The 27628-nt window shown below is 39.1% G+C and overlaps 1 protein-coding gene across 4 annotated transcripts in view; it reads left to right on the top strand.

Moving 5' to 3' along the window:
* The first annotated feature begins 203 nt into the window (after positions 1-203).
* GFRA1 (GDNF family receptor alpha 1) overlaps positions 204-27628 on the top strand; it is a 315019-nt gene continuing 287594 nt past the window's right edge. The window contains exons 1-5 of one of the 4 annotated variants that reach the window (XM_051981500.1): positions 204-654; positions 1842-2009; positions 2181-2473; positions 3717-4010; positions 5536-5619. In XM_051981500.1, the coding sequence (XP_051837460.1) occupies positions 2434-2473; positions 3717-4010; positions 5536-5619 (418 nt within the window). In that variant the 5' untranslated portion in view covers positions 204-654; positions 1842-2009; positions 2181-2433. Of the gene's footprint in view, positions 655-1026; positions 1139-1646; positions 2010-2180; positions 2474-3716; positions 4011-5535; positions 5620-27628 lie in introns of those variants that run through there. The other 3 variants (XM_051981499.1, XM_051981498.1, XM_051981501.1) reach the window with 3 other exon arrangements.

Here is a 27628-nt window from a genome sequence, read left to right as displayed (position 1 = left end):
TGGGGGAAGAACACAATAACAAGCAACTTTATGTTCGAAGGAAAAGGCTATGGAGTGATTTATACAATTCGCCGTCATGCACCCTTTGTGACTGTGTTTGTGCTGGGGAGGGGGAGAATAGGGTAAGGGGTGGGGGGTGGGGGGTGGCGCACGCCTCTGGGTAACCCCACGCAGAGCTTGCGGTTGGTCGGGATTGGAGTTCTTAGAAGGACGTGTGCACAGGAATATCGGTGTATTTAAGTGTCCGCTATAGTGTGTTTCCTGCCCGTTTTTCAGTGGGTGGGGAAGGACGCGGGGAAACTAGGGAGAAGAGGACGTAGGCAGTTGTCTTAATCAAAGAGCATTCCGGTCTTAGAAACTGACAAACCACATTGTTTCCAATAATCCATGGTAACATCCGTTCACACAAAGGGGGTTCTGATCGGAAATTGTCCTGGGGGGAAAACAGCAAACCAAAAAACCCCCAACAACCCCAAACTCTGTCCGCGGACATTTCAGAGGATTACTGTATCTTCTTTTGGGGCAAAGAGCCAAACCCAAGAAAAGAAAAGAAAGAGCGAGAGGGAGGGACACACTGTCCCCGCCTCCCCCCCAAAACGCGCACATCTGGTCCCCGTTCCCTAGCTGCAGCTGGATGTAGTCTGTTGAATCCAGGTTGGTGAAAATTTAGAGCAAGTTCTCTATAGTCTTTTAGCTCAGTACCTCTTTTCTTCGCCTTCTCCGGGTTCCCATCCCTTCACTATCCAAACGGGATGTTTTAGGACGGCAGTTCGTGTGTGTGTGTGTGTGTGTGTGTGAGGGTAGCTGGGGTGAATCTGTAAAGCCGTTGTCCCAGAGCACTAATAGCTTTTCCTAAAGGAAAGAATATGAGCCCTGCAGAGTTTGCACCTGCTTCTTGCTAGCAAACCCTTTTTGTTCTGCTTGGAGCATTGCACTATATTGGCGCTGATCAATAGGTCCTCTGGACTCGCTCCTGCTTTCTTTTCCCTGGGCGGCGGCGTTGATGCAATAGAGAGCTCCGGGATTGGGGTGCGTGGAGACGGTTTGGAGAGGGCGGGGTATGTGGTATGTTGGACGTCTAGGCCGAAGGACATCGCGGTAATGTTAGGGGCTTTTGCTAGGGGAGTTTTTAAATGAGGTAACTTGTTTCTCTACCAGGATTACTACAGAAATAAACTCTGGGGTAGGGGGGTAGGCGTAGAAAGGGTCGGCTAGAGTAGTAGACAGGAGAGAAAAAAAAGAGGAGAAGAGGACAGAGAGAGACAGAGACAGAGAGAGAGACAGAGAGAGACAGAGACAGAGAGAGAGACAGAGAGAGAGAGAGACAGAGAGATTAAGAGAGAGAGAGACAGAGAGAGAGACAGAGATTAGGAGAGAGACTGTGAGAGACAGAGAGAGAGAGAGAGAGAGAGAGAGAGAGAGAGAGAGAGAGAGAGAGAGAGAAGAGAGAGAGAGAGAGAGAGAGAGAGAGAGAGAGAGAGAGAGAGAGAGAGAGAGAGAGAGACTAAGAGAAAGAGACAGAGAGAGACTAAGAGAAAGAGACAGAGAGAGAGAGAGACTGAGAGAGAGAGAGAGAGAGACAGAGAGAGAGAGAGACAGAGACAGAGAGAGAGAGAGAGAGACACAGAGAGAGGAGAGACTGAGAGACAGAGGAGAGAGAGGCAGGCTAAGTTCCTAGGAAAAGGGGACTCCTTCCACATCAGACTGGGAACTGCCACTGCTGCCGCTCCCGCCGCTGCTGCTGTTGCTGCGGCAGATACTATGACTTGGAAGCTGCTTGGGGCTCCGCTCCCAGCCAGCGGAAAGTAACATTATTTATTTAATTCTGTGCATGCATTCAGTCCGCCGCGCTCCTCCGTAGCAGCCGGAACAAGACACCCCCACGGACTTTTGGGGAAACCACCTTGGATATCCATCTCCCTCTGGCTGTCCTCGTGCAGCTTGGGAACGTTCAATGGCTTTGTAAAAACGTATCCCAAGAAGAGGACCTTCCCAGCGAGAAAACCAAGGTGGGGGTGGGCAGAGAACCCCAGCCAAGGAAAGCTTCCTGAGGCGGGGGAGAGGAGGCTGGGGGTGGGGGGGAGGTGGGGAGAGAGACAGACAGACCGAAGGAGGAGGAGAGGAGGTGGGAGGCTCCAGGCTCTCTCGCCTCTAATTTCAAAGCTGGCTCTCCCTTCCAGGTTGGGTCGGACCTGAAACCCTAAAAGCGCAGAAATCCTTCAGCCCTCCTTGCCTTCGGATCCCAAGAACCAGCAGCGGCGGCTGTGCCTACGGACGGAGTTTGCTCTTGAACTCGATGGATCTGAACTTTGGGCTGCAGAATCATCAGTGCGGCTGTGGGGGGATCACTACGTGCTGATCTCCGGCAAGGGACGCCTGCTAATTATTGTTATTTTTTTTGTGGGGGTGACCAGTAGCTGGGCGCTGGGCACGATGTTTCTTGCCACCTTGTACTTCGTGCTGCCGCTCGTGGGTAAGTCGCACCTTTTTGAATGTGACAGATCCCAGTGTCCCCTTCCCTTTGCCCACAGCACCCGGTGGGATGGGGAAAAGTGTGTGAGTGTGTGTGGGGGATTGAAGTTGTTTGGGGGAACGGGATAACATTATGAATCCTTTTAGAGTAACTCCACAGGTTTAGGAAGGGGGCAGTTCTCCCCTTCAACCCCCAGCTTCCTTAGTGATTTTGCTTTTTTTTTTTTTTTTTCCTTTTTGCGTATACGACCTTATCTCGGATCCCCCTGCTATTTGCACCCACTGGGGGTAGGGGGCATCACTATTATTTTGGACCCAGGAGCGCCCCAGGATAATTGTGGCAGCGATATAGATTCAGGTTAGAGAGAGGGCAAAAGATGTGTTGGAACGACGAACTTACATGGGAAACTTTTCCGAATTCGCTTACCCGCTCAACGTTTGCTGCTAGAAAAACCGATTTCAGCTTGCGTGCCTCAGTTTACCCAGTCTCATCTCCACAGACCCCGTCCTTCCCTTCATCCTACTTTGTATCTGCTTTACAAATCCAAATCATCTCACCACGCCTGCCTCAACCCCAGCGTTCCAGCGCCTTGGCGTGGGCAGTGGGTGTTTTTTCACTGGAAGCTTTGAGTAGTGGGTGGGAGGTTTGGGAAAATCTTTCACTTTTGTACCTAGCCCAAAAGGCCTGTAGCCTGAAAGCGAGTTAGTAACCCGGCCTTGCCTTAACCCCGAAAGGCAGAGACTCAAAGGCGGAATTCTCTGTTTGGGGGTCAAAAGCCTAGCGCTCCCACAAGTTGAAATAGGGCAGGCTGGACTGATTGCTGCCTTCCCTTCTCCGGCAGCCGCTTCCTGTTTGGGGAGCAAACCCGAACCCCTATTGGCCACATGGCAACCCTGACTACTCAGCCAGCTCAGAGGGAGAGCGAGGGCACTGATTTAGCGCTGGGAGAAGGGGGACGGTCTCCAAAGGCCAACAAGTAGAACCCCCGCCCCCTACCACAACACATTTTCTTTCTATACGTTGAAAAGTAATTCCCTTCCCAATATGGGGTAATTCACATATGAGTGTGGAAGGCTTTTAAGCGCCTTATTGATATACTTGAAATTGGGTTCCCTTTTATAAGAGCAAAATACTGCGGGAAGGTGGGGAGCGTGTCCATGACTGTCTCCCAGAGCTTGAACCCTTTATGTGAAGAGAACACATGTAATTCTCACCCTTCTTTCTCTTTCTTGCCCCTTCCTAGATATTCTTTTGACAGCCGAAGTCAGTGGCGGGGACCATTTGGACTGTGTAAAAGCCAGCGACCAGTGTCTCAAGGAGCAGAGCTGTAGTACCAAGTACAGAACCCTGAGGCAGTGCGTGGCGGGCAAGGAGACCAACTTCAGCCTGGCATCTGGGCTGGAGGCGAAGGATGAGTGTAGGAACGCTATGGAAGCTCTGAAGCAAAAGGCACTTTACAATTGCCGGTGTAAGAGGGGAATGAAGAAGGAGAAAAATTGCCTGCGCATTTACTGGAGCATGTACCAAAGCTTGCAGGGTAGGGACCCAGCCCCCACCGGGACGCCTTCACTGAAGCCCCCTACCCCGCCCCGCCCCGCCCCCACCAGCTTTCTCTCCAAGCTCCCCCTGCTTCCCTCCCCTAGTCACGGGCAGGCTGGCTACACTGCAAGCAGCAAGCCCAGTCAAAGGGAGCTGACCTCATCCTCCACTTGGGTTGCTGCTCAGTTTGAGAATGAGGACCTTTCATCAGACCCAGGCAACATCAGCAGCTGGTGTTTCCTGCTGCTGAGGCAGTCGTGGCTCTTGTTCTTGGGCAATCCACATAGGGATTAGGAGGTTAGGGGGCGTCCTCCAAGGGTATCCAGACGACCTTTGTAAAGAGATTAGGGCAGGAACAGATGTACAGGGTCATCCCAAGAACTGTGAATTCTCCTTCAGGAGCTGGCTTCCACAAAAGATCATTGGAGACTCTTTTAAGAGAATGTGCCTTGAGTACATAACTTTTTGTTGTCATAGAATCGGTGGTGTTATCCATTACGAGAAAAGATGGAGACCTTAACTCTAAAAAGGCCAGAGAAAATTTTTCTATATTGACTCTCCCCACCAGAAATTTTTTTCTGTATTGACTCCACCTACAAATTTTTTTTCTGTATTGATTCCCCCCACCATTTTAAAATCTGTATTGATTCCCCGCCCACCACTAAAAACAAAACAAAAAACAATACCTGATGAAAGGCAGATTGTGAAAAGCCATTTGTCATCCTAGATGAGCATGAGAACGGTGTCTTGAACCAGCTGGTGTGGTTAAACTTTGGATAACAGAAATAGCTTTTTGAAGAAGTGCATTTGTCCTCAATGTCTATTACAAGGAGAGTTTTATTTTTAAGGCCCTTGGCTTTTGTTGATCTAATACAGGCGTCCTGTTCATTCAGTCACCCCCTGAAACTGTCACTGAACACCTGACTATATGAATTTGACCTTGGTTTGCTACTTGCATTAAAACTTTGGAACTTCCTTGGAATCTAAAGTTTGATTTCTTCCCACTTATGATTAAAACCATTCATCAGAAATTGTCCCATTTTTTAGCTGCAATACCTATTTTCTAGTTACCAATGTGAAATTTTTACTAGTAAATAGAGATGGTTTGCTTCTTTCCAACCTTATTTCCATTGGCTCTAAGAGGCAGGCAGGACTTGTGATGTCACTTAGCTTGTTCCTCTGTGATTTCATCCCATTCTGTAGAGTGGGGGAGTTTCTGGCAAGACACAGTGGATTGCTCTCCAATGTTTTCATGGCACTCTGGGGAGAGAAATGAACAACAAAAGAGGAAAGAATTAAAAGAAATAAACAATCCACAAAGATGATTTTTAAATCTTTGGAAGTCTCAGCATCATTTTTTTCCTGTGCTACAGATAATAGAATAGCAAGTAAAAAAAATGTGTAGGCAAGAATTTTTTTAGAACAGAATAAGTAGAATTCAGTTAAAGAATATAGTACTGAGAGCCCCAAATAGCCTCAGATAATCTGCTTTAAAAATAGCCCAATTTTTCTTTTGCTTTTAGGAAATGACTTGCTTGAAGATTCCCCATATGAACCAGTTAACAGCAGATTATCAGATATATTACGACTAGTCCCACATATGCCAGGTAAGCAGATTTATAGCTCTTCATTGAAAATGCCAGTTGCCTGTATTAAATGAACTGCTTTGAATTCTGTTTTGACTGCATTAGTGTAGGTAACAATAGTAGTGTGGCTTTGTATATCTGGGAAATTATAGGTAAGCTGGACAAGATATAAATTTTTTTTTAGAGAATTTTGTGGCTTTTACAATCTAAAATGAAATTATTTAGTTGGGAAAAGTAAGTGGCTGGTCTTAGTTGTTTGTATTGGATTTTTAAAGTGTGATTGGTCAACTCTTGGAAAAGAAATGCCAGTTCTACCTGTAGGTGGCAATCAAATTCCCTTCTTTATCATGCAGTAGTAACTGCCTAACTCACATCATTTGCTACTTAAATTACAGAAGATTTGAAGATAATCTTTGTTTGGGGGTAGGGAGAAGGAGGGAGGAAGTTTGGATGAACTCAGTGTTGTTTTCCCTGCTTTTTAACTTAAAGGATTCAATCAAATCATTTACTAAAGACAATCTCTTCAGATTGAAAAAAATAAAGTTTGTGCTATTTTGGAGAACATACTCTTATGCCATCATCCATTATAAAGTATTGCTTCAAATTGTGCCGTTGGGTCTTCCGAACAGTTTCTGTTTTGGGTTGAATGAAAGTGATACTATTTAAGATTTTCCTAAGCATAATGAAGGAGAAGAGTACTTTCTCATAATGATAGGCATGTTTCAGGCAGATGTTATAATTTGCTTATTCACTTAATATTTCCCATAAGGAGATCTAGCCATCAAAGATGATATGTTGTTTCTAAGTGGCGAAACGTAGAGATTGATGTTGAATTTAATACCATATCATAATAACTCGTTGCTGTTATATATGCTCTATGTTCTAAATGCTTTGTACTAGATGCAAAGGAAAGTCCAGAGAGCCACAGCAATAATAGGCCATAGAGGAAGGTTGCTAAACCAGTAGAAAAGAGGGTCCATCCAGTGTCATGGATATCAATATGTTACTGAAATAGAAATAATTTCTATTCTGATTCTCTGGATTTTCCTGAAATCAGCCGTGGTCACCGAGGAACTAGAGATCCTGTAATTGATGGGAACTCAAGTTCATTGCAGTTAGAGCAGGAAAATTATATCATGAGAACACTTCATGCAAGTTTTGAGGAAGCTGAAACCCAAGGGATAAAGTGGTTTGGTCATGAGCATAAGGAAGTGGTAGAACCAGCATTGTGAGTTCAAATGTCCAGATTGAGGGCTTTTCTCTTTATATCTTGTTTTGATATTTGGGCCCATTGTAAAATTCTGTGGGGCCAAACTTTGCCCTTTGTGGGCTATGGGGAAAGAAAAAGTAGTATCGAATAAAGAAGAGAGATTTGGAAGGAAGGAGGAAGACTGGGATTTAATTCCATTTCTGTCACTGTCACCTTGAACATATAACTTATAATCTTTGATTTTTACATATTTAAAAATGATAGAATTCTGATCTTTTAAAGTGTTCTAGCTCCTTGTCAGGCGGTGTTCCTGTGATTCTAGGTCTGTTGGAAACCAGAATTAATTTTTTGTGCTGTTTTGATTTATCTCACTTCTTTTCTTGCACATTTTTATTTCTTGGATTTGTGATTTCATCAGTATAAAGAGTTTCTCGTGAGTAAACTCAAGTCTATGAATGCAGATCTTACCTGTTTGTTAATTTATAATCTTTGAGAGATGCTTGGGGTACTGAGAAAAGCTTAAGGGGGAATTACATAAGATTGTGTGAACTCTAACTTTATGTTAAAGGTAGGATTTCAATCCAAGTTTTCATGATCTTGAGGTCTGTTCTCTATCTACATTGCCTCTCAGGCAATTGTTAATGCCTTGTATTTATTTGTGCATTTAAATACTAAGTGGCCCTTATTGGCCTTGGAGACAATGAACCTGTTATTGACAGAAATACCCTTTCATCTGCTTGTTTTTAATCATTCTTTTTTCTTTTAAAATGCATCATTTAATCAAGGATGTTGTTGTTCAGTCATTTTCAGTGTTTTACTTTTCGATCCTTTAGCAAAGAGTTTTCTCTAGCAAAGAGACTGAAATGGTTTGCCATTTTTCTCTTTAGGTCATTTTACAGATGAGGAACTGAGGGTCATGTAGCTATTAAGTATCTGAAGCTAAATCTGAAGTAAAAAAGATGAGTCTTCCTGACTCCAAGCCTGACACTTTACCTTCTATGCCACCTAGTTGCCACTAATCAAGGATGATTTAATAATAAAATCTGATGTTTGGATTTGTGATAAATGTGCTTCTGAAAGGCAGTAGTCATAAATGGCTGACCAGGTCTGCTAGGAGGCAGATTACTGTAAGAAAGAACAACATTGATTGGATTTGGATGCAGAGGACCAGGGTTTGCATCTTGGCTCAGCCACTTAAAATCTGTGTGACTTTGGGAAAATTGATTTAACCTCTCTGCTAGTCAGTTTCTTCATCTGCAAAATGAGGTGGGGTGATGGACTAGATGTACACTAATGTCCCTAGAGACTTCATGATGCACTTTTAAGAGATGAGACTTAGACCCACTGATTTCCTGAATTCTAATAAGCTTGAAATTTTGTTTAATTAGCTGACATTTATGTAGCTTTGACATTCCTACAGCAGCTTACATATGTTCTCTATCTGATCCTCATAAGAACCCTGTGAAATAGGTGATCTTATTTTGATGAGTGTTGCTTTCATGAAAAAGAAAATCAAAAGGTACTGTGTTTGATTTTGTTCCCTTGAATAATGTATGTGAGTAGAGCTTGGTATTTACAGTATGTATAAAAGCAGTAGAAGGTTGACAAATGTTGCTTTTTTTTAAAGCCCCAATTCTGGCTTTTAGAAGAAATAATTCGCCTTCAAATCCCTCTGCCTGGGGTCTGGGCAGCAGCTTTCTGCTTTTGCAGATGTGGAGGCAATCAGAGTTGAAGTCCTGCCAAATGTGGCTAAAATGTTTATCTCTGTAACCTTGTATGTATGCACGTAACCATGTGCTGGCTCTCCCTACTAAAATACAATCTAGCTGAGTGTTTTTTGTATATCCACTCTCTTTGTTTGGACCGGGCCCTTCAAGTCTACAGCTGACTTTTGCAGTCATTTATTAATTGGCCAAGTTCAGAGGCCACTTACCATAGTTTTCAGCATTGTTAATAAAATACCATGTCAGTGACAGAGGGAAAAACTGAAGATTAAGCTGATTTCAGAAAATGGGAAGTGTCTGCCCTGAAGGATATACAGAACTCCAAAAGTTAGATGGAACACACTCTAGAAAAGAATGGAGTAATGGGATCTTGGCAACATTTTAGCCAAACATTTTAGGTTAATTGGAAATTAGAGAGCTGAGAGCTTTCTTCAGGTTGACATTGGTGGTATTTTTAGGGATCCCTAGGTTTGAGAAAGGGGGGCTATGTGGGACTACACAGAGGGAATAATGGGCCATTTGAAAGAGGGATACTGGAGCCAGGGACATGAAGAGTTGAACTGGGGATGGATGGATGGGTGAAGGTGGATCAAGAGTAGATTTATACAAAAGCAGAGAATTTTTGAAGACTGGAAAAAGGACATCACCTTTGAATTGTAGCTCTCTCATTCTTTAAACTCTGCTGGTTTCCCTTTTTTTTTCTTTAGTAAAAGTTTGAGAAAAGACAAGTGATCAGTAACTTAGAAGAAAGATGAGCTCACTGGCAGAGTTTTGGAAACCTTGGAGGGGCGGCAAAGGAAAAGAATGATAAATTCTTGAAAGCACAGAGCTGTCTGCCTTGTGGAACCCAGGGAAAGCTAATCAGAAAGGAGAGGATGTTTTGTATAAAAGAGGAGGAAAGGATTTTAGATTTTAGACTATTGCTGCAGAGATTGGAGGATGCTAGTTCTTAGTTTTAAATCCTTATATACAACCTTGCTTGTTTGGGAAACAGTGACTGAACAGGTAAAGGAGAAAAAAGTCAAGAGGAAAGGAAGCTCAGATTGGGAAATAATGAATTGATTTGATGAAAGTCCAGTCCTAAACCTGTTTCCGGATGCTTTTACTTTAACAAGTTCAAATATAGATCTGTATTTCTGGGTGGTCTAGAACTTCCCCTGTATTTCCTTTTAAAAATTTCCCCTATCAAGTTACATTTCTGGTTGTGCTGTGAATATAGTAGGGCATGACTTTGTTTCCGCTGTAATGTGCTTTAAAATGCAGTGTTTCTGCTTTAATGTGCTTTCAAATGCATTTTCCTATCTCCAGTTAAGGTTTTGTTTTTTTTTTTTTTTAAATCCTTTGCAAAACTATTAAATGCAGACTTAATTCCATTTTTCTGCTACTGTTGTACTAAATCACAATGAAACTTCTCTTCTTTTTCTTTGGATGCGAGAGGGTCTTGTAAAACAGATGGATGCTTAGATGAACCTTCTCATTCTGAAAAATATCCTTAAATCCTGTATAGAGACCCTTGTACATTACATAGGAAGGATAGGGCAGGGATATCTATGGATTTTCTTGGGAACTGAGGATATAAATATTTCCTCATTATCCTCCTTATTCTTAAGCTAAATGGGATAGAAAAATTGGAGACCCTTTGGCCCTTGTGTAATCCTCTATAATAAGGAACTTTAAGTGACATTCATTCATTCATCAAAAATTGCTTGAGTACTTACTAATGTGTTAAGCTCCATAAGGATTACAAGGATAAATCAGAGATGGTCTCTGTCATCAGAGATTATAGTCTAGCAAAGAAGAAGCTGGAGGGGAGACAATTCTCTCACTTCAGATTGGAAATGTATTTTTCCCCTGATCCACAAAAGAGAAAATCTTGAGTCACAACACATTGACTTCGTGAATTTCTTGGATTTTAGCTGTGTTTATGAAACACTTCTGAATTAGTAGTATGTCTTTAAAGCCTTTATGACTTGAGTGTGTCAAAGAAAGTCTGGAGGCAGGGGGGTATGTTGGTATATCCTGCAAGAGAGGAGAGCTCTGAGTCAGGTGTACCAGGAAACTTTGAGCTGTGACTGAGACTTTCTGGCTATCTGACTAGGATGGCAAACCACTTAACCTTTTGAGCCTGTTTTTCTTATCTGTAAAATAGAAATAGTAATGCTTGTACTATCTACCTTGGAGGACTGTGGTGAGGAAAGTGGTTTGCAAACCATGGATTGATCAATAAATTTGAGTTATTATTATTAACCTTGTAATCTAGTAAAAGAATATGAGACATTAGTAGATGAAGTACAGGTTATATTTCATGAACCTGAAGGTGGCTCCATACCTGCTTTCCCCCCAATCCAGACTTGCCATTTAATCAATATGGGGAAATTCCTTATGAGCAAAATATCCCTTCTAATTTAGTTCAGTGAGTGTTCTGCACTTTACAACCTTGGGGTGACAGGTGGTATTAAACTGGGTTCCTTGAACTTGGTGTTTAATTTATTATTGTTATTATTATAGTACTGTATGATTGAATTCCTTTGTAAATTCTTTGTATCTTATTTTATTCAGTCAAAAATTCAGAAATAGAGTCCATAGATTTTTTTTTTTTTTTACCAGAGCCCTGTCTTAGAGGGAATGGGAATTAAATGATGAAAGGTGATTTATTGTTGATTGGGTCTGTTTAGAGACAGTTTGAGGACTTAGGCAGGAAAACCTTACTTAGTTCCAGCACCAGCTCTGAATCTGATTGGGCAAATCTCACTCAGTGCCCCAGGCAACTTATAATGTTGATCAGCTTCAGTAGGAGAGAATTGTTCACACCAAGAAAATAGTGATCTAACTCCCTCTCCTTTTCAAGATAAAAGGGTCTTTCTTAATTAAAACTGTGAACATTTATTAAGGACCTACCATATTTATGTTTTATATACATTATATATGATCTAATATGTCTTTCTATAATATATATTATATAATATACCTATGATATTTAATATCTATGATCTAATACATATATCTATAATATATATGCCATATAATATCTATAATATATATATAATCCACTATGTATATAATATGCATATACATATAAAGGCAGACATAAAAGTGTGTACAGAAGACATTATGCTGGATGTTAAGAACACAGATAGAAATTTAATCATCCCTCTCCTCATAGAGCTTCTATTCTTCTGGGGAGTAGCAATCCATATACTTTGGATAATTTGAGAAGAGTACTAATAATAACTGGGTGATCAGAAAAGGCTTCCAATAGAATACGATACCTGACCTTGCAACTTCTAATCTTTATACTGTCCATACTTGCCTTTGCAAAACCAGAAATTTATCCAATGATTTTTTTTTCTCCCCCCCCCCCCCCCAATCTTGTCTGCCATTTTGGAACAACTCCACAGGGAAAGAGGTCAAATATACCTCTGTTGTGTGACCTGGGCTGAAGGAAATCTTTCTGGAGCTTAATTTCGTCTATGTGGAAAATAGGAGATTGGATTATGTGATTTCTAAAGGTCTTTCTGCTCCAAGATCATTGTATGTTGCTAATTGTGATAATAAGGAATTTAGTTTTCTCCTTTGCTATGTTTTGTTCAAAGGAACACACACACACACATAATTTTGTAAGAAATATTTAATATATTAAATTACTTGAAATAAAGTTATTTTTTTAAAAAAAGAGATAAGTAGTTATTCTACATTCTTATATTTGCCGTTTTCATTTGAATTGCCTAACTTTTTTCAGGGTTAATGCAGAAAACCTTTTAATTCGCCAAAGTCTCTCTTCTAGTCAAGACTTTTTAAAAATTTATTTAAGAAGATATTTAGTTATTGTTCAAAGTTAGTTTAAGTAAATATGGATTCATTAATACAATTTTAGCTACGGGGATTTAAATAGTGTGTCTGGCTGGCTACTTTTTTCCCTTCTGAGTAATCAGAAAAGGAAAATAAGAAATTATTTGATGCTTTGCATGTTTTAGCCTTTAGATTTTTCAAAATTAATCTTTTATCAGGAATTTCATTTGAAAAGCTAACCACTTTCAGTAATTTAGGAACTCAACTAGCTGGGTCACTGATGAAAACGAATAGGTAATTTGCATAAAGGGCTAATTTATTATGTCCCCTGGGCATTTCTTTCATCTTGCCTTCCATTCTAATTAATGTTCTGAGAGGGTCTAGCATGGTGTCAGAAATTAGGGGTGAAAGCAGGCATTGTTAACCATTTTTTTTCATCTTCCTTGATATTGTAACCGTTCCTGATCCATGGCTAGAGAGTTATCCAAAACTGGGAGAGTATACTTGGTGTCCTGTGTTAGATTTGAGATCTTTGTTTAACCCATTTAACATTGTAAAAAATCAAAATATCCTGAGTAGCTTCTCCAGGCTTAGAGGGATTTGTAAACTACATATATAGAGTGAAGATAGCAATAGCTTAATTATTTCTAAACATAATCTCTCTAGTAAGAAAAACAACTAAAAAAAAAAAAAAGCCACAAAATAACAAAACAAAACCCCAACCCAGCTCCTTAAAAAAGCTGTCCAGAAATTTGTTTCAATTGGTTCCGGCTGTGGTAAAGCCAGCTGTGTGAGAGTTACACAGCTGAGAACGCCAAGAGAACAAGCAATTTCTTCAAAAATCAATTGCAATTTACTCCCACTAAATTGGCCAAAGTACCGCCCTGACGAAGTATTAGCATATGAGGAACTTTAATCATGTGGCCAAATTCTCCTATTTTGGGCCAAACCCGGGTTCCTTTTGGGATGGTGCCCATCACAGAGCTCTGTGAATGGGGAGAATCTTCAACCCTGAAGCATTTTTTATCTTGGCAGGTTATTTGTTGGTGGACCCCGCTGTTAGCTTCTCACAGGCTTATTTAAAATTTGGGAGATCATCTCCACATTGTGCCAGTGAGCTCATAATTCTGTTTTTGGTCCAGAAGACCTCTGCTCATCTTCCCAACTCTTCCCTTTGCTTCCCCCACCCCCTTCAAAACCAAACAAAACAGCATTTGACACAATTCCCTCAGAGTTGGAATATAAACTCTAACACCTATCATTTTATTATTTAGCACTGAATTTTGATGGAGTTCTTAATTGACTCCTGAAATACAGGACACGCATGCTATTAAAACCACTCCTGCGTAGCTGTAGAAATATTAACCAAAGAATTAATTTCTGGATCCTCTCTTTCTCATTTCAGGGTAAGGAGAGCTTCTAAAGTAGAACAAAATGCCTTGGGCGATTTTTTGTAATGTTGCAGTATAAATAGCATTACACGGTAGTAAAGAAAAGAATTCTAAGTTCTACTTTTTTTTTTTTTTTTTTAAGGTGACCTAATGCTACTTATTTGTCCATAAGTAGCATGGAATTTCCACTTTTTAAAAATTTGTTACTCCCCCCCCCCCATATATCCTTAGTATATGAACTTCTTGGATGCAGTCAAGCTATGGGATCAAATTCATGATTTTATTGGCATAGGGAATTTTCAGTGAGGAATTCCCTCTAACCAGTGGCCAACTTTTTGCCCAGTTAGTCCTAAAAACATCTTGGAGCATTGGGGGTTAGGGGATTTGGCAAGGCCTGTGTGTAGTGTATATCAAAGTTTAAGAGAAACCCAGGACTTCTTTACTCTGAGGTTTGCTTTCTAAACATTATAAACTGGTGCCTCCCTGTGACAGTTGGTAGTGTATGGAAATAAGTATTGATCTCATTTCTTGTGGGGATGGTACAATAGGTTTCTAAAAAGTACATGTATACAAAATGTTTCATTGATCCCTCTTACTAGACTGTAGCTTTCTAAATAAATCCTCAATTAAAAAAATCTTAAGACAGATAAAAATCATCAAGATTTTTATTGAAGCGTAATCTTGTAGACCTAGGAAAGGCAAATTGAATAAGACAGTATAAATGCATTGTAAATAGAACTATATTTGAAGTGAGAATTGACTTATCTTCCTGTATAATAAATGAAATCGATAATATATCAAAATGTAGTGTACACCTTGGTAAAATAAGTGTTGAAATTTTCCATGTTCAAAATGGAGATATTTACTTAAAATCTACCAAGTATATACTGAATATTTTAGAAAGAAGTAAATTTCTTGGTTTTTTTGTCTTTTTCTTAATATCCTTCAGTTTTCATTATGATAGAATATACTTTTTTTACCAAAAGATGAATGAATTTTTGTGACTATTAATGGAATTTCTTTATTTCTATGAAAATTTAACTAGGGGCTATTAGATAGCCTTATTCAACTGTTAGTGCCCCAGGTCTTTTATCCTAATAATGTGGCAGTTACAATGATTTCTCAGCCCTTCTCTCCCAGACTCCACACAGAGAAAGTGCACTATGATAAAAATGCTGGCTTTCTGGGATTTGAGCTAGGTTGTGAAGAATGGCAATCAATAATTCGGATAGGTGACATTCTTAGAATGGGAGACAGTGGAAAGGCATTGTTTCCTGGTAATTAGAGTTATCAGCTGTTACATGTGAAAGTTGGATAGGATTTATAGATAGGGCAGATAGTGAGATCAACCTGAGCTGAAGGAGGAGGCTCATTAGAAAGCAATTGGAAATCTGTTTATTTTGGTAGAGCAGTGTCATGAAGAAGGGTGTTGATATCTAGGAAATTGGAGATCATCGACTACTTCCTGATTAGTAGAACAGTATCATAAAGAAAGGTCTTGATGCTGCAGGAAATTGGAGATCATCGACCATTTCCAAATTGGTAGAGCAGTTTCATGAAGAAGAGTCTTAATGTCTAGGAAACTGGAGATCATTGACCCCTTCCTGGTTAGTAGAACAGTATGATGAAGAAGGGTCTTAATGTCTAGGAAAATGGAGATCATTGACCACTTCCAGATTGGTAGAGCAGTATCATGAAGAAGAGTCTTGATTCTAGGAAATTGAGATCACTGACCACTTCCAGATTGGTAGAACAGTATCATGAAGAAGGAAATTGGAGATCAGTAGCCACTTCCAGATTGGTAAAGCAGTATCATGAAGAAGAGTCTTGATGCTAGGAAATTGAGATCACTGACCACTTCCAAAAAGGGAATAGTGGACCATGAGGAAAATCATCTTTTAAGTAAGATAAGTCTGTCAGTGCTTTGAACTGAAGGATTCAAGATGATTCTGTCAGCACTTTGGATTGAAGGATTCCTTGTTTGTTTTTCCTTTATCACTGTGAATCCCCTGCAGAGAGAGGGCTCAAATGGTTTCCTTCTAGTCAACCCGCTAGGCAGCTCCTGGAGTCCTTAAAGGAACTCTAGCTTTGACTGCCAATTGCCAGGGCAGCTCTTCTCACTGGGACAGTGGAATTTTCCTTCCAGTGAGATGCTGTGCTACTAATCAATGTATTGGATTGTTTGTTTCTCATCGATTTTTTTCTATTCAGTTTTATGATTCTCTTGTTTTTGGTGTCAGTTGGCTGTTTTCCATGATGAATCAGGCAGAAGAACATGCAGAGGAGGTGAGGGGGTTTCCAACTCTCATGCCTTATAAACACTTTGGTAAATAACGGGATATTTGGCCTGGAGGAGAGAAAACTTGGAAGGGATGAGAGATTTGGAGGACAGTCAATGAGGATGGAGTAGGCTTGCTGTTTTGGGCACCATTGAACAAAGCTGCGGTTAGAAGGGGTGAAGAGGCAAAGTCTTGAAGGGAGGAAGAGTACTGACAGTTAATTTTAGAATGGAATTGACGTTTTGGGAGGTAGTAAGTGTTTCATCACCACAGAGCTTCTAGCAAAGAAAGCCTGGATGACCACTTGTGTTAGGTATGATGTAGGAATGGTCTTTGTCCAGGTACTGGATGGATTAAATGGCCCCTGAGGTCTTTGCCAACTAGGAGATTCTTTTGTTCTATGAAATTCTAATTTGTGTTTAAAAAATGAAAATTGCTAAATTCTGAAAAACAAAAAACAAACTTGGAATGGCAGAGATACCCAGTACTGAGGGATGGTCTCTGTGTACCATGAGAATAGACATTGAAGGAACTAATTGCTAATACTTGAGAAACTAATGACTACATTTCACTAAGAAATTGGACTGTTAGTTTTTGATCCAACTTTTCAGTTTCATGGGATGTATATATTACAGATTTAATGACTTAGTTGTGGATTTGCTATCGTTATTTTTTCCCCAGTTACCTATCTTTTCTCTTAATAATCTATAAGAAGAGAGATTCTTAACCTAAGGTCCATGAATTTAAAAAATCGATAATTGCATTTCAATACAATCAGTTTCCTTGTAATCCTCTGGTTTTATTTTATATATTTGAAAACATTGTTCTGATAAAAGGTGTCCATTGGCTTTTTTAGAATGCCAGAGGGGATCCCTGAAATGAGGAAGTGAAGAAGCTCCAGTGGAGTGTCTTACCGTTTACAAGGACAGTTAATAGTTCATCTATATTGTAGGTAGGGAGTAGGATACTCTTTCCTAACAAGAGTTGAGGTGTGTGAATTAATTGTCTTAGCCCCAATTTTTTGCTATCGCATGATTCGGCAGGTGATCAGTGATTTATTTGTTGTCCAGCCAAATGGTTCCTAAAGAGGGCAGTGGTTTGTTTCTATGGATACCCTCACACACATTTATATACATGCATGCATTTATGCATGTGAAAGCATAGTGCCTTTTTGCATATGTGGAAGTCTGGGAAAAATTCATGCTACTCTAGACTTTTTCTTGTTGCTCTAGAAGAATGTTTTTCTAAATGGTATGTTTGCAAACAAAGTAGAAACAGTTGAAGCATTGTTTTCTATTAGCAGTGGAAGGTTCACTAACTACAGTTATTTTTTATTCTTGTCTTCCAAATTGTAATTTTAAAAGATGAGGCATTTCATATTCAAGAGTTTGCTTTGTCTGAAATAAATTATTCATTTCTACCCAGTTTCAGAAACAATGAACATAATACTTAATGCATCACAATTAAGCTTGTGTAGCTTCATATAAAATTATGTTCTCTGTGTTTTGGTGAAAAACATAGCAGTATATTCTATATTTTCAAGACATTTATTCCTTATAAGCAAAAATTAAGGGAAAAAGATACTCGGTGTTTTTCTTTTCTTTTCTTTTCTTTTTTTTTTTTTTTTTCATTAGTGGTGGAAAAAAGGAATGGCCACTTGGGGGAAAACCACTAGACTTTAGATTTTAAAAGGCCTGGGTTCAAGTTTCAGTTATGATACTTCGCTAACAGATTATAATGATCAAAAGATGACTAATATTTTATGATTTTTATATATTTATTATTTACCATTATATATTTGTAATTATTGCATAATTTTATAAAATAATGGTATTTTATATTTTAAGGCTTATAAAGTAATGCACATACATTATTATTTCATATCATCTTCATGATACTTCTAAAGGAGGTAGAGGATATTATTATCCCTATGTTAATGGAAAAGGAGATTGAGGCTCCCAAAGGATCTTCTAGGGATCAGAAGCAATATTCAAACCTGGGTCTCTTAATTTCATTTCACTGCTTGTTTCATAGTGAGACAAAAGTGCTTGCTATTCCATAAAGTACTATAGCATCATCATTATCTTTATTACAAACAATAACAATAATAGCTATGTACAGGTACAGCTAGGTGACACAGCAGATAGAATACTGGGCTTGGAATTAAAAAGACTTATCTTCCTGCATCCAAAGATGGCCTCAGACACTTATTAGTTGTGTGACTTTGGGAAGTTACTACACCATTTTTGCCTCAATTTCCCTTTCTGTAAAATGAGGTGGAGAAGAAACTGATTAACCAGCCCAGGGTCTCTTCCAAGAAAATCTCAAATAGGGTCATGAAGAGCCAAACACCAGTAGAAAAGTTGCCTAAATAACAAAAGTAGTCTGACATAACATTCTGTCATTTACCTGGTGTATAGTCATTTGATTTTGCTTAGAAATTGAACTCATTAGTGACTGTAAAAAAGCATTTTTTTGTGTGTGTGTGTAGTGGAAAGATCACTGGTTCTAGACTTACAGGACTTGGATTTAAACCCTTTGTAAAATTCTACTCAATTCCTGCCTTATACCAGCAGCCTTTTTACCTTCCTAGGTGGATTTAAAAGTTCCTTCCCCATAAGATAAGGGTCATGGACTAGATGAACTCTAAGGTCCCCTTCATCACTGGAAGGATGAGGCTGTGATTTATTAAAGGTAAACTAGCTTTGGAGTCAGTGAGATATAGTAGTCATGAGCATGTATTTTAATCTTTTTGTTGAGGGGAAAGATTTTAATTGTCTTTCAATTCTGTCACTTTGTATTCCCTTATCTTATTTGACTTTATAGAACAGGGGAAAATGTGTGTATTTGTGTGTGTGTTTGGGTGCATGAATTGGATTATTTATAAATGGAAAACCATCAGATTTGAGGAGTTGAAGAGTTGAGGGGGGGTGGCTTTGCTAAGCCCAATCTACAGAATCAAATGAATATTCACACTATGGGGAATATATGTCACATGTCAGACCTGAGCTTTGGGAAAAGGCAAAATGCAGTAACGCCTTTCTGTCAGTAGATAGCAAAGTGAATCTACTTGATCAGAAGCTCTTTGAAGGCAGACTGTCTTTTTCTCCATGGTATTATCTTAGAGATTACATTTTTTAAAAATGTAAATTGAATTAAATTCTAAAACACCTCAAATGGTGCCTTAAAAAACCAAAATTGATTGCTACAGCTGTCAATTTCCCCCTACCCCAACAAATAAAAACAAGCCTTCTGTGTCCCTATTGGAAGAAAAGCCTGAATGGTGTCAGAAAATTTTGCTCTGGACTTGTCTATATTTATTTACTTAGATCAAGCAGCTGGCACAGCTGTGTCCTTTAAAATCTTAAACAATTCCAGATGGGTGTTTCTTGGCGTGTAATCTGTGTAAACTGAGCCCTCTCTGCTCCTGACCATTTCGTCAGTCTTCAGACAACATTGCTTTATCCAGTTAGGAGCCAGAGGAAGAGTTGGCTTGGTTGGTGCTTGGTGGAATGAAAATAGTGAAAACTGACAGAAAAAAAAAAAAAAAAAGCGAAGTTATAAGGTGTCTTAAAGATTTCCTTCCAGAAGATGGAGAAAGAAAAACAATTTCCTTTTACATCTTCATAGACTTTTGCTTCTTGGAACCCGAAGAGACCTCACGATGAAGAGCACTATGTGCCAAGCATTGTGCTTTATTGGTCTTAACAATAACTATAATCCCCATTTTACAGATGGGGAAACTGAGGAAAGGCCCCGGCTCTCTATCCACTGAGACCTATCTGTCTCTGCAATTGTGTCTTCAGTCTATTTTATTTTAGAGATTAGGAAACGAGCCCAGAGAGAGCTTTGAATTGACCACGGTCAAACAGCTCCGTAAAAGCGGAACCGGCCCTGTTAACTCGGCTCCTAATTCCCCGGCAGATGTTCTTTCTGATAGAAGATACTGCTATTACAGCAGAAAGCATCGTCTTTATCCCTACTAAGGCAGGGAAACGAGGAAGGGTCACCCATGTCATGACGTGGCGCGCCTAAGGGGGATTCTAGAGTTGGAGAAGTGGTCTAAGCATTTCTGAGGAGGGGGAGGGGGAGAAGCGCCGCGGAGCCCGCTGGGGGGGGGGGAGCCCGTTCTGGGGAGGGGGGGTTAAGAGCCCGCTGCGGGGGGGGGGGGTTGAAAGCCCGCTCTGGGGGGAGGGGGAAGAGAGCTCGCTGGGGGGGGGAGCCCGCTGTGGGAGGGGGGAAGGGGAAACCCGCTGGGGGGGGGGGAGAGCCCGCTGAGGTGGGGAAGAGCCCGCTCTGGGGGGAGGGGGAGCCCTGGCTACTTCCCGGTGAAAAATGCCTCTCTGGACGCCACGGCCGCCATCTGGAGACTTTGGACTGCGTTTCTCCTCCGTCATTTTCCCTTCAGAAAGGCAGGACAAGCAGACTGTGAGCTGTCTTAAAGAAGTGGAAACAAAACCCTCTGTCGGGCAGCTGCGCGTGACCCGTCTCATTTTGCCCTTCTGTCGCGCAGCGGCTGGCCGAGGCCTGAGCGCTCCTGCTGCCGCCCGGGGCAAGGTTCAGGGATCAGAATGCGCGTCCGGGCAAGACCTTTACCGGCTCCATCACTGCGGGCAGGGAGGGCCGCCTTATAGCTCTAGCACTGATCCCAGAACCTGGCACATAGTGGGTGCTTAATAATGTTTCCTATATTGGACTAATTTATTTTTTATCTATATCCCTAAGATAGCAAAGTACTTGGTACATAGTAGGTGCTTAATGAGTGTTTCCTATATAAGACTAATTTGTATTTTTATGTATATCTAAAACTTAGCAACAATTCCTGGCACATAGTAGGTTTTTAATAAACGTCTCCTATTTTGAACTTCTTTCTTTTTTAAATCTTTATCTCTAAGCCTTAGCAACAGTCCCTAGCACATAAAAAGTGCTTAATAAATGTTATTATGTTGGACTGCCTTTCATTTTTTAATTTGTCTCTCTTAAGACTTAGCAACATTACCTGGCACATAGTAGATGCTTAATAAATATTTTGTATTTTGGACTTATTTTTTTAATCTTTATCTCAGACTTAGCAATAGCACCTAGCACATAAGTAGTGCTTAATAAATATTAACTATATTAGACTGTCTTTTTTTTTTTTAATTTGTATCTCTAAGACTTAACAACAGTACTTGGCAACTAGTAAATACCTAATAAATGTTTACTATTGGGCTACCCTTTTAAAAATTTTATATTTCTAAGATTTGTTCCTGGCACATAGTAGGTGCCTAAAAATATTCACTATATTGGACAGCCTTTCTTTTTTTTCATTATCACCAATACTTATCATTGTTCATAATAAGCACTTAATAAATGTTGGAAAAATATTGGACCAAAAAATGTTTTTTTCTTATGTATATAGTGCCTGGCAGATAGTTGTTTAATAAATGCTTATTGTATTGTATTGTATCTTCTGGAAATGAGTCTTCCTCAAATCCTGCCCACAGATTGTAATATGGGTTTTCCTTAGAGACTGAATAAAGTATCCCCTTGACTTTGCAGGTAATATGGATGATGGAGTTTGCTTTTTAACAATAGAATAGCATTTTCTCTTCTTTTTAAACGCTTCAGTGAATGCCTTTTTGATGTCATCCTCTTGTCATTTGTATCTGTTACACCTCTCTCTCCCAGTGTGGCTAAACAAAGCAAACCACACAATGACACTATGACAAAGTGACTCTGCCACCAACACTACATTCACCTTTCTATATCCCTAGACCCCTTTACTGCTCCAATCAAGGAAAGACTGCATTTTCTCCTTCTGGAGCCAAGCTGGATCAATGTAATCACACAGCAATTAAACTTTACTTATGAAAGAACAGCATTTTAGGTAAACATGCTGTTGTGAGACAAAACTACTTAGCAAATATTTACCTGAAATGTAAAACATAAATTAAATCCTGTTTAAAAGAACCTAATATAGAAGAATTGGCTCTCAAGGGTGGTTATATTTGTAAATAACAGATGCTCTCATTGATATTTCTCATTCCTTCCAGGTGACTTGTATAGTTGTCAGGTTGCTCAAAACTGACTTTTTCCCCACATCCCGGCTTCCTCTGTTACTTTTGCGGTGGCCACTGCGGGTTCTGGGAAAGGAAAGTGATCAGAGGGATTGCTGATCAATTACTCTGCCTTCCAGCCCCTTGCTCCAGCCCTCCCTCTCTTTCACAATCTCTTTATTATTTCACCTGAGTGATCTATAAGGATAATCCTTTCCCCTTAATGACTTTTATCTTATTTTTTTATAGCTCTGGGAGTCTTCTATTCTTGGTGGAATGAATTCTCCTTCAGGGGCTTTGCTGTTTCAGTCCTGCTTTTAAGATCCCTGGGGCTTAAATGACTAAGCTGCCTTCTCTCAGTTTGTCCATGTACTAGAGGATTTATTATAAACTATACATTTCTACCTGTTGGGTTTTTTTTTTTTTTCCAGGGCTTTTAGGTGTAAGAGTTCAATTAACTTTTCCTTAGGTGTCAGGCTTCTAAAGGATGGGGAAGAGGAATTATTTTTATGGAAGTTAAGTAACTGGATCTCAGTCCTGTAAATGTCAGTAAGTAGTTGCCTGACCCTAGGCAAGCTTCTCTTTAAACCTCAATTTTCTCATCAATAAAATGAGGTGATTGCTAAGGTCCCTTTTCAAGGTCTGTGATTGTATGGTATTTTAGATGGTACTAGATCCTTTTTTAGTTTTTTCTAAGTGTCCTTTGAAAAATGACCATAGAGAGTGGTGTCCTGGGGGGAGGTAAAATTAGTGTTTAAATTTCAATTGCACTTTTTACCCAGTGGGTAACAGAGTGGGTAGAGTGCTTGGCTAGATCAGGAATCAGAAAGGCCTGAGTTTCCATTTTGCCTTGGATGCTTACTAGCTCTGTGAGCCTGGGCAAGCCATGTAATCTCTGCTTGCCTCAGTTTCCTCATCTGTAAAATGGGGATAATAATTGTACCCCTCTCTCAAGTGAGATAATAATGGTGCTCAATGCAGTGCCTGGCACATAGTAGGTGCTATATAAATGTTTGATGATGATGACAATGGTCACGTCTTCTGCCCTCAGGAGTCTCGTTCTTTTCATTGGTAAGACTAGAGAATTGGATACACTTTATTATTCCAGGAACTCCAGAATTAACATTTTACCATTTTCCGAATATCGCTACTACTGTAATTGGGGAGGACATGATGGAACAGGAGAGACGCCACCAGGGGTAGGCATGAAGCTGTGGGCATGAATCTCCGGGTGCTGTGCACTGTTAAATAGAAAGACCGTCTTGATCTCTAGAAGCTTATAACTTGAACAGAAATTGCTGATGGTAACAATCCCCTTCATCAGAGCTCTCTACTTGAAAGTTACAATTGAGGGATTTATCTCACTTAAGGCAGTCATCCCTGGATAGGAAAATTTATGTTTATTTGAGTGTGACCCTGTATGACTAATTTTATCTCACTGTATAGTTAAGAAGTTATTTGGAGATTTAAGTAATGGCTGATAACTTTTTTTTTTTTTCAGGCAAAGTTTTCCCTGGTTCCTTTGCTTTAAAAAAGACACTAAAATAACCTCCCCCCCCCCAAAAAAAATCCCAAATGAAAGCAAAAGTAAAACTTTAGAATTATCAGGGGACCTAAGCATGTTAGCCTCTGCATTTTATTAAAGAAGCTGAGGTCCTGTTTGATTTTTCTTGTGCAGCAAGATAATTGTATAAATATGTATCCATACCTGAGGAAGCCGGGACTCTTAATCTCCATTTTATCACCTTTCCTCCTTTACTGTGCTTCATTTTGACTAATTTAATTAACATAATATCATTGTAGCAAAATTAGAATAAATTTCAAGGATCAGGACAAAAAGAAATAGAGACTCAGTTGTAGTGTTTGACCATCCATTGTCATTGATAAGAGATATTTTATTTTTATTATCCCAGCAAATTATGAACAATGTAGAAGAAAATCAGTTAAGTATTTACTTATCTGCCTGTTCCCCATCATTGTGTTGGGTGCTTGGGGGGGTGGGGTGTTCAAATGTGAAAAGTGTAAAAATACCATGCCATTACCCTGTGACCCAACAGTGTTTCTACTGGGCTTTTATCCCAGAGAGATCTTAAAGAAGGGAAAGGGACCCACATGTGCAAAAATGTTTGTGGCAGCCTTTTTTATAGTGGCCAGAAACTGGAAACTGAGTGGATGCCCATCAGTTGAAGAAAGGCTGAATAAGTTATGGTATATGAATGTTATGGAATATTATTGTTCTGTAAGAAATGAGCAGTAGGATGAATACAGAGAGGCTTGAAGAGATTTACATGAACTGATGCTGAGTGAAATGAGCAGAACCAGATCATTATACATGACAACAAGAGCATATGATGATCAATTCTGGTGGACGTGGCTCTTGTTAACAGTGAGGTGATTCAGGCCAGTTCCAATGATTTTGTGATGAAGAGAGCCATCTACAACCAGAGAGAGGACTGTGGGAACTGAGTGTGGATCACAACATAAATTCTGTTTTTTTTTTTTGTTGTTGTTTGTTTGTTTGTTTGCTTGCATTTTTTTTTCATTTTTTCCTGTTTGATTTTTCTTGTGCAGTAAGATAATTGTATAAATATGTATGCATACATTGGATTTAACATATATTTCTACCATGTTAACATATATTAGATTACTGGCCATCTATTGGGAGGGTTTGGGGGAAGGGGGGAAATTGGAACATAAGGTCTTGCAAGGGTTAATGTTGAAAATAAAAAAAAAAAAACTTTAATAAAAAAAAATTGAAATACCATGCCATAAAGGATCTTTTAATCATGTTAGAAACATTAGATAAATGAAAATATTAACATATAAGGTAGCACATAGTATATATTGAGGTGCTGATAAAATAACTTCAGAAAAGGAAATGGTGTGATTTGGAGTTACTGAGGAAGGCCATCACCAAGCATTTATTAAGTGTTTATTTTGTTAGGCACTGTGCCTACATTTTGCAACAAGAGGCAAAAACAGTTTCTTTTCCCTCAAAATGTGATTCTAGTGGCCAAAAATCATGTAAATAATTATGTGCATATAAAGTTGATTGGAAACTCTATTAGAAGAGAAGAAGGAACAAATTAAGTTAGATTTGGAAGCAGTGTGCCCTGTTTGAAGCTGTTTGACATTATGGAAGTCAGAAATACAGAAGTCCGGCAGCCAATCAATACACAATAGCTATAGTTCTTGACCTCAAAACACCCACAACAACAGACAGGTGGTAATAGCAACCGCCTATGACCAGTGCCGGGTGCTATAACTAGGACATATGAGGACAATTAGGAAACGAAAGAGGAAATTGATTGGGGAATGGCCCAATAGATTGTGAGATATGAATATCATCGACTATTACTGTGCAAGCCCGATGAATACAAATAATCCTGGAAAGATTTCCAGGAATGGATGCAGATGAAGTAAGCAGAGGCAAAAACCAGCACAGTCACTACAACAGTGCACAAAGAACAAGCAGGATTATCAAGAATTGGGATAAGATCTCTCCCACCAGCACTCTTTTGTTGAAGTGGGAAGTCCACAGGAGTGGAACATGGGATATATTTTCCAGGAAACTTAAATAATTTGGCCAATATAACAAATAATATGAATAATACCAACTATATTTATATAGTATTTACTATGTGCCAGATGCTGTCCTAAACACAATTATCTCTTTTAACCCTCACAAAAACTCTGGAAGGTAGATGCAATTATTATCCCCATTTTACAGATGAGGCAAACAAAAAAAATAACTTTTCTAGCATTACCTACCTAGTAAATGTCTGAGATCAGATTTGAACTCGGTTTTCTTGACTTTAATTGTTCCAACACAAGCATAGAAAACCAAAATGTCAACAAAATACTTAGATTGACCAGCTAAATTCGAAGGAAAAAATTGAAGCACATTATTCTAGATTAGTGTTGTCAAAATCAGATAGAAGGAATTGAACATTGATTTATGTATAAGAAAACTTAGTTTTAAAATGTAATGTTATTTATATCTTATTTTGCTTTATTTATTTATTTATTAACAGAATATTTATTCTGTTAAATACTTTCCAGTAATATTTAATCTGGTTCAGATCATTTTCAGAGCTGCCCATTTGACATCTTTGCAATAGTTGTAGACTAAGTACCATCAAAAAGCTGGAGAAAAGTAGCAATAGTGTTTGAAATTGCTACAGGAACTAAAGTGTCAGATTTTGTGGAAGCTGACTTTTTTGACTTTGACATGGAAAAGATTGCAAGCTTTGTCTTATTTTTTTCATAAATGCACTTTTGTAGTGCTGAAAGTATCCAGATGTGAAAGGAGCCTTAATTACAAAAATGGTTTTGAATTTGACTTGCATTAGGGATTTCCATGTAGATTCTGGATAACCACCTGTTGGACAATTGTAGAAGACATCTATAAATGGTCAAGATATCATCTGAGATCTCTTCCAGTATCAAGGGTCTGCACTTCCATAGTGCTGACTCCTCCAGCAGATATATTGTTACGGAACTCAAGATAGGGCCATAGAATTTTAGTGTTAGTTGGGGATCTTAAAGGGTCAGTAATTACAAGATCATTAGGGTGATAAATTTTATCTCCTTTTAAACATTTGATTCTTCCCTGGAAGTAAAAATATATGCAAGAATTTTAATCTTAAGAGTTTATATCTGGCAACTGGAAGACTCATAGGAAATTGCTTCACCTCCAGTATATTGAGGAACTTTATTTGTATATCACATTTCTGTTGTCTGCTCCTTTCCTTAACTTTAGTGATTTCAGATCTTATGGAAATAAGTGAACAAAGTTTGAGATTCTGTCTCAAATAAACTCACCCTTATTTTACAGGTGAGGAAAACAAGTTTTAAGTGGCTTGTCATACATCTAGATGTAGAATTTGAGAAAGGCAGCATTGCATAATGAATAGGACACTTGAGATATTTATTATCTATGGTGTTATTTCACTTGTGTCTGATTCTATATGACCCTGTTTAGGGTCACAGATACAGAAATGGCTTGTCATTTCCTTCTCTAACTCATTTTACAAATGAAGAAACTGAAGTGAGCAGGATTAAGTGATTAGCTCAAGGTTATACTGCTACTACAGTAGTTTAACTCGGGAAGCTTAGTTGGTTCTATCTACTACACTCCCTAGTTGCCCTTATTTTCTTTGTAATCCTGGACAAATTACATATTTCTCATTTTCTTATCTCTAAAATAAGTTGGACTCAGTAGTCTCTAAAGTTCTTTTCAGTCTCTAAAGAATTCAGAACTTGGACCTGAATTCTACTTCAGATTTCTTTCCCATGTAAATATTGTCAGTAATTACAAGATAATTAAGGCAGTAATTTTTATCTCCTCTTGAAACATGTAATTCTTTCCTGGAAGTAAAGAATACACACAGGAACATTCCCCTCTTAGGATTAAAGCAGAAAAGCTTAAAAATAGTTTTTGAGAATTTAATAAAAACATTTTTTTGGTAAATCAATTACATCATTCAAAAACCAAGATGACTTGGATAGGAAGCAGACATTTACCTTTGTTTATTGTAGAAAACATAACTTGGAATACATTTAGTTTCTCAGATGTAACAATGCTTCAATTATCAAA

Source organism: Antechinus flavipes, chromosome 2, assembly GCF_016432865.1.
Source record: "Antechinus flavipes isolate AdamAnt ecotype Samford, QLD, Australia chromosome 2, AdamAnt_v2, whole genome shotgun sequence".
NCBI lineage: Eukaryota > Metazoa > Chordata > Mammalia > Dasyuromorphia > Dasyuridae > Antechinus > Antechinus flavipes.
The sequence above is the reverse complement of the archived record's forward strand: the minus strand, read 5'-3'. Positions and strand labels throughout refer to the sequence as shown.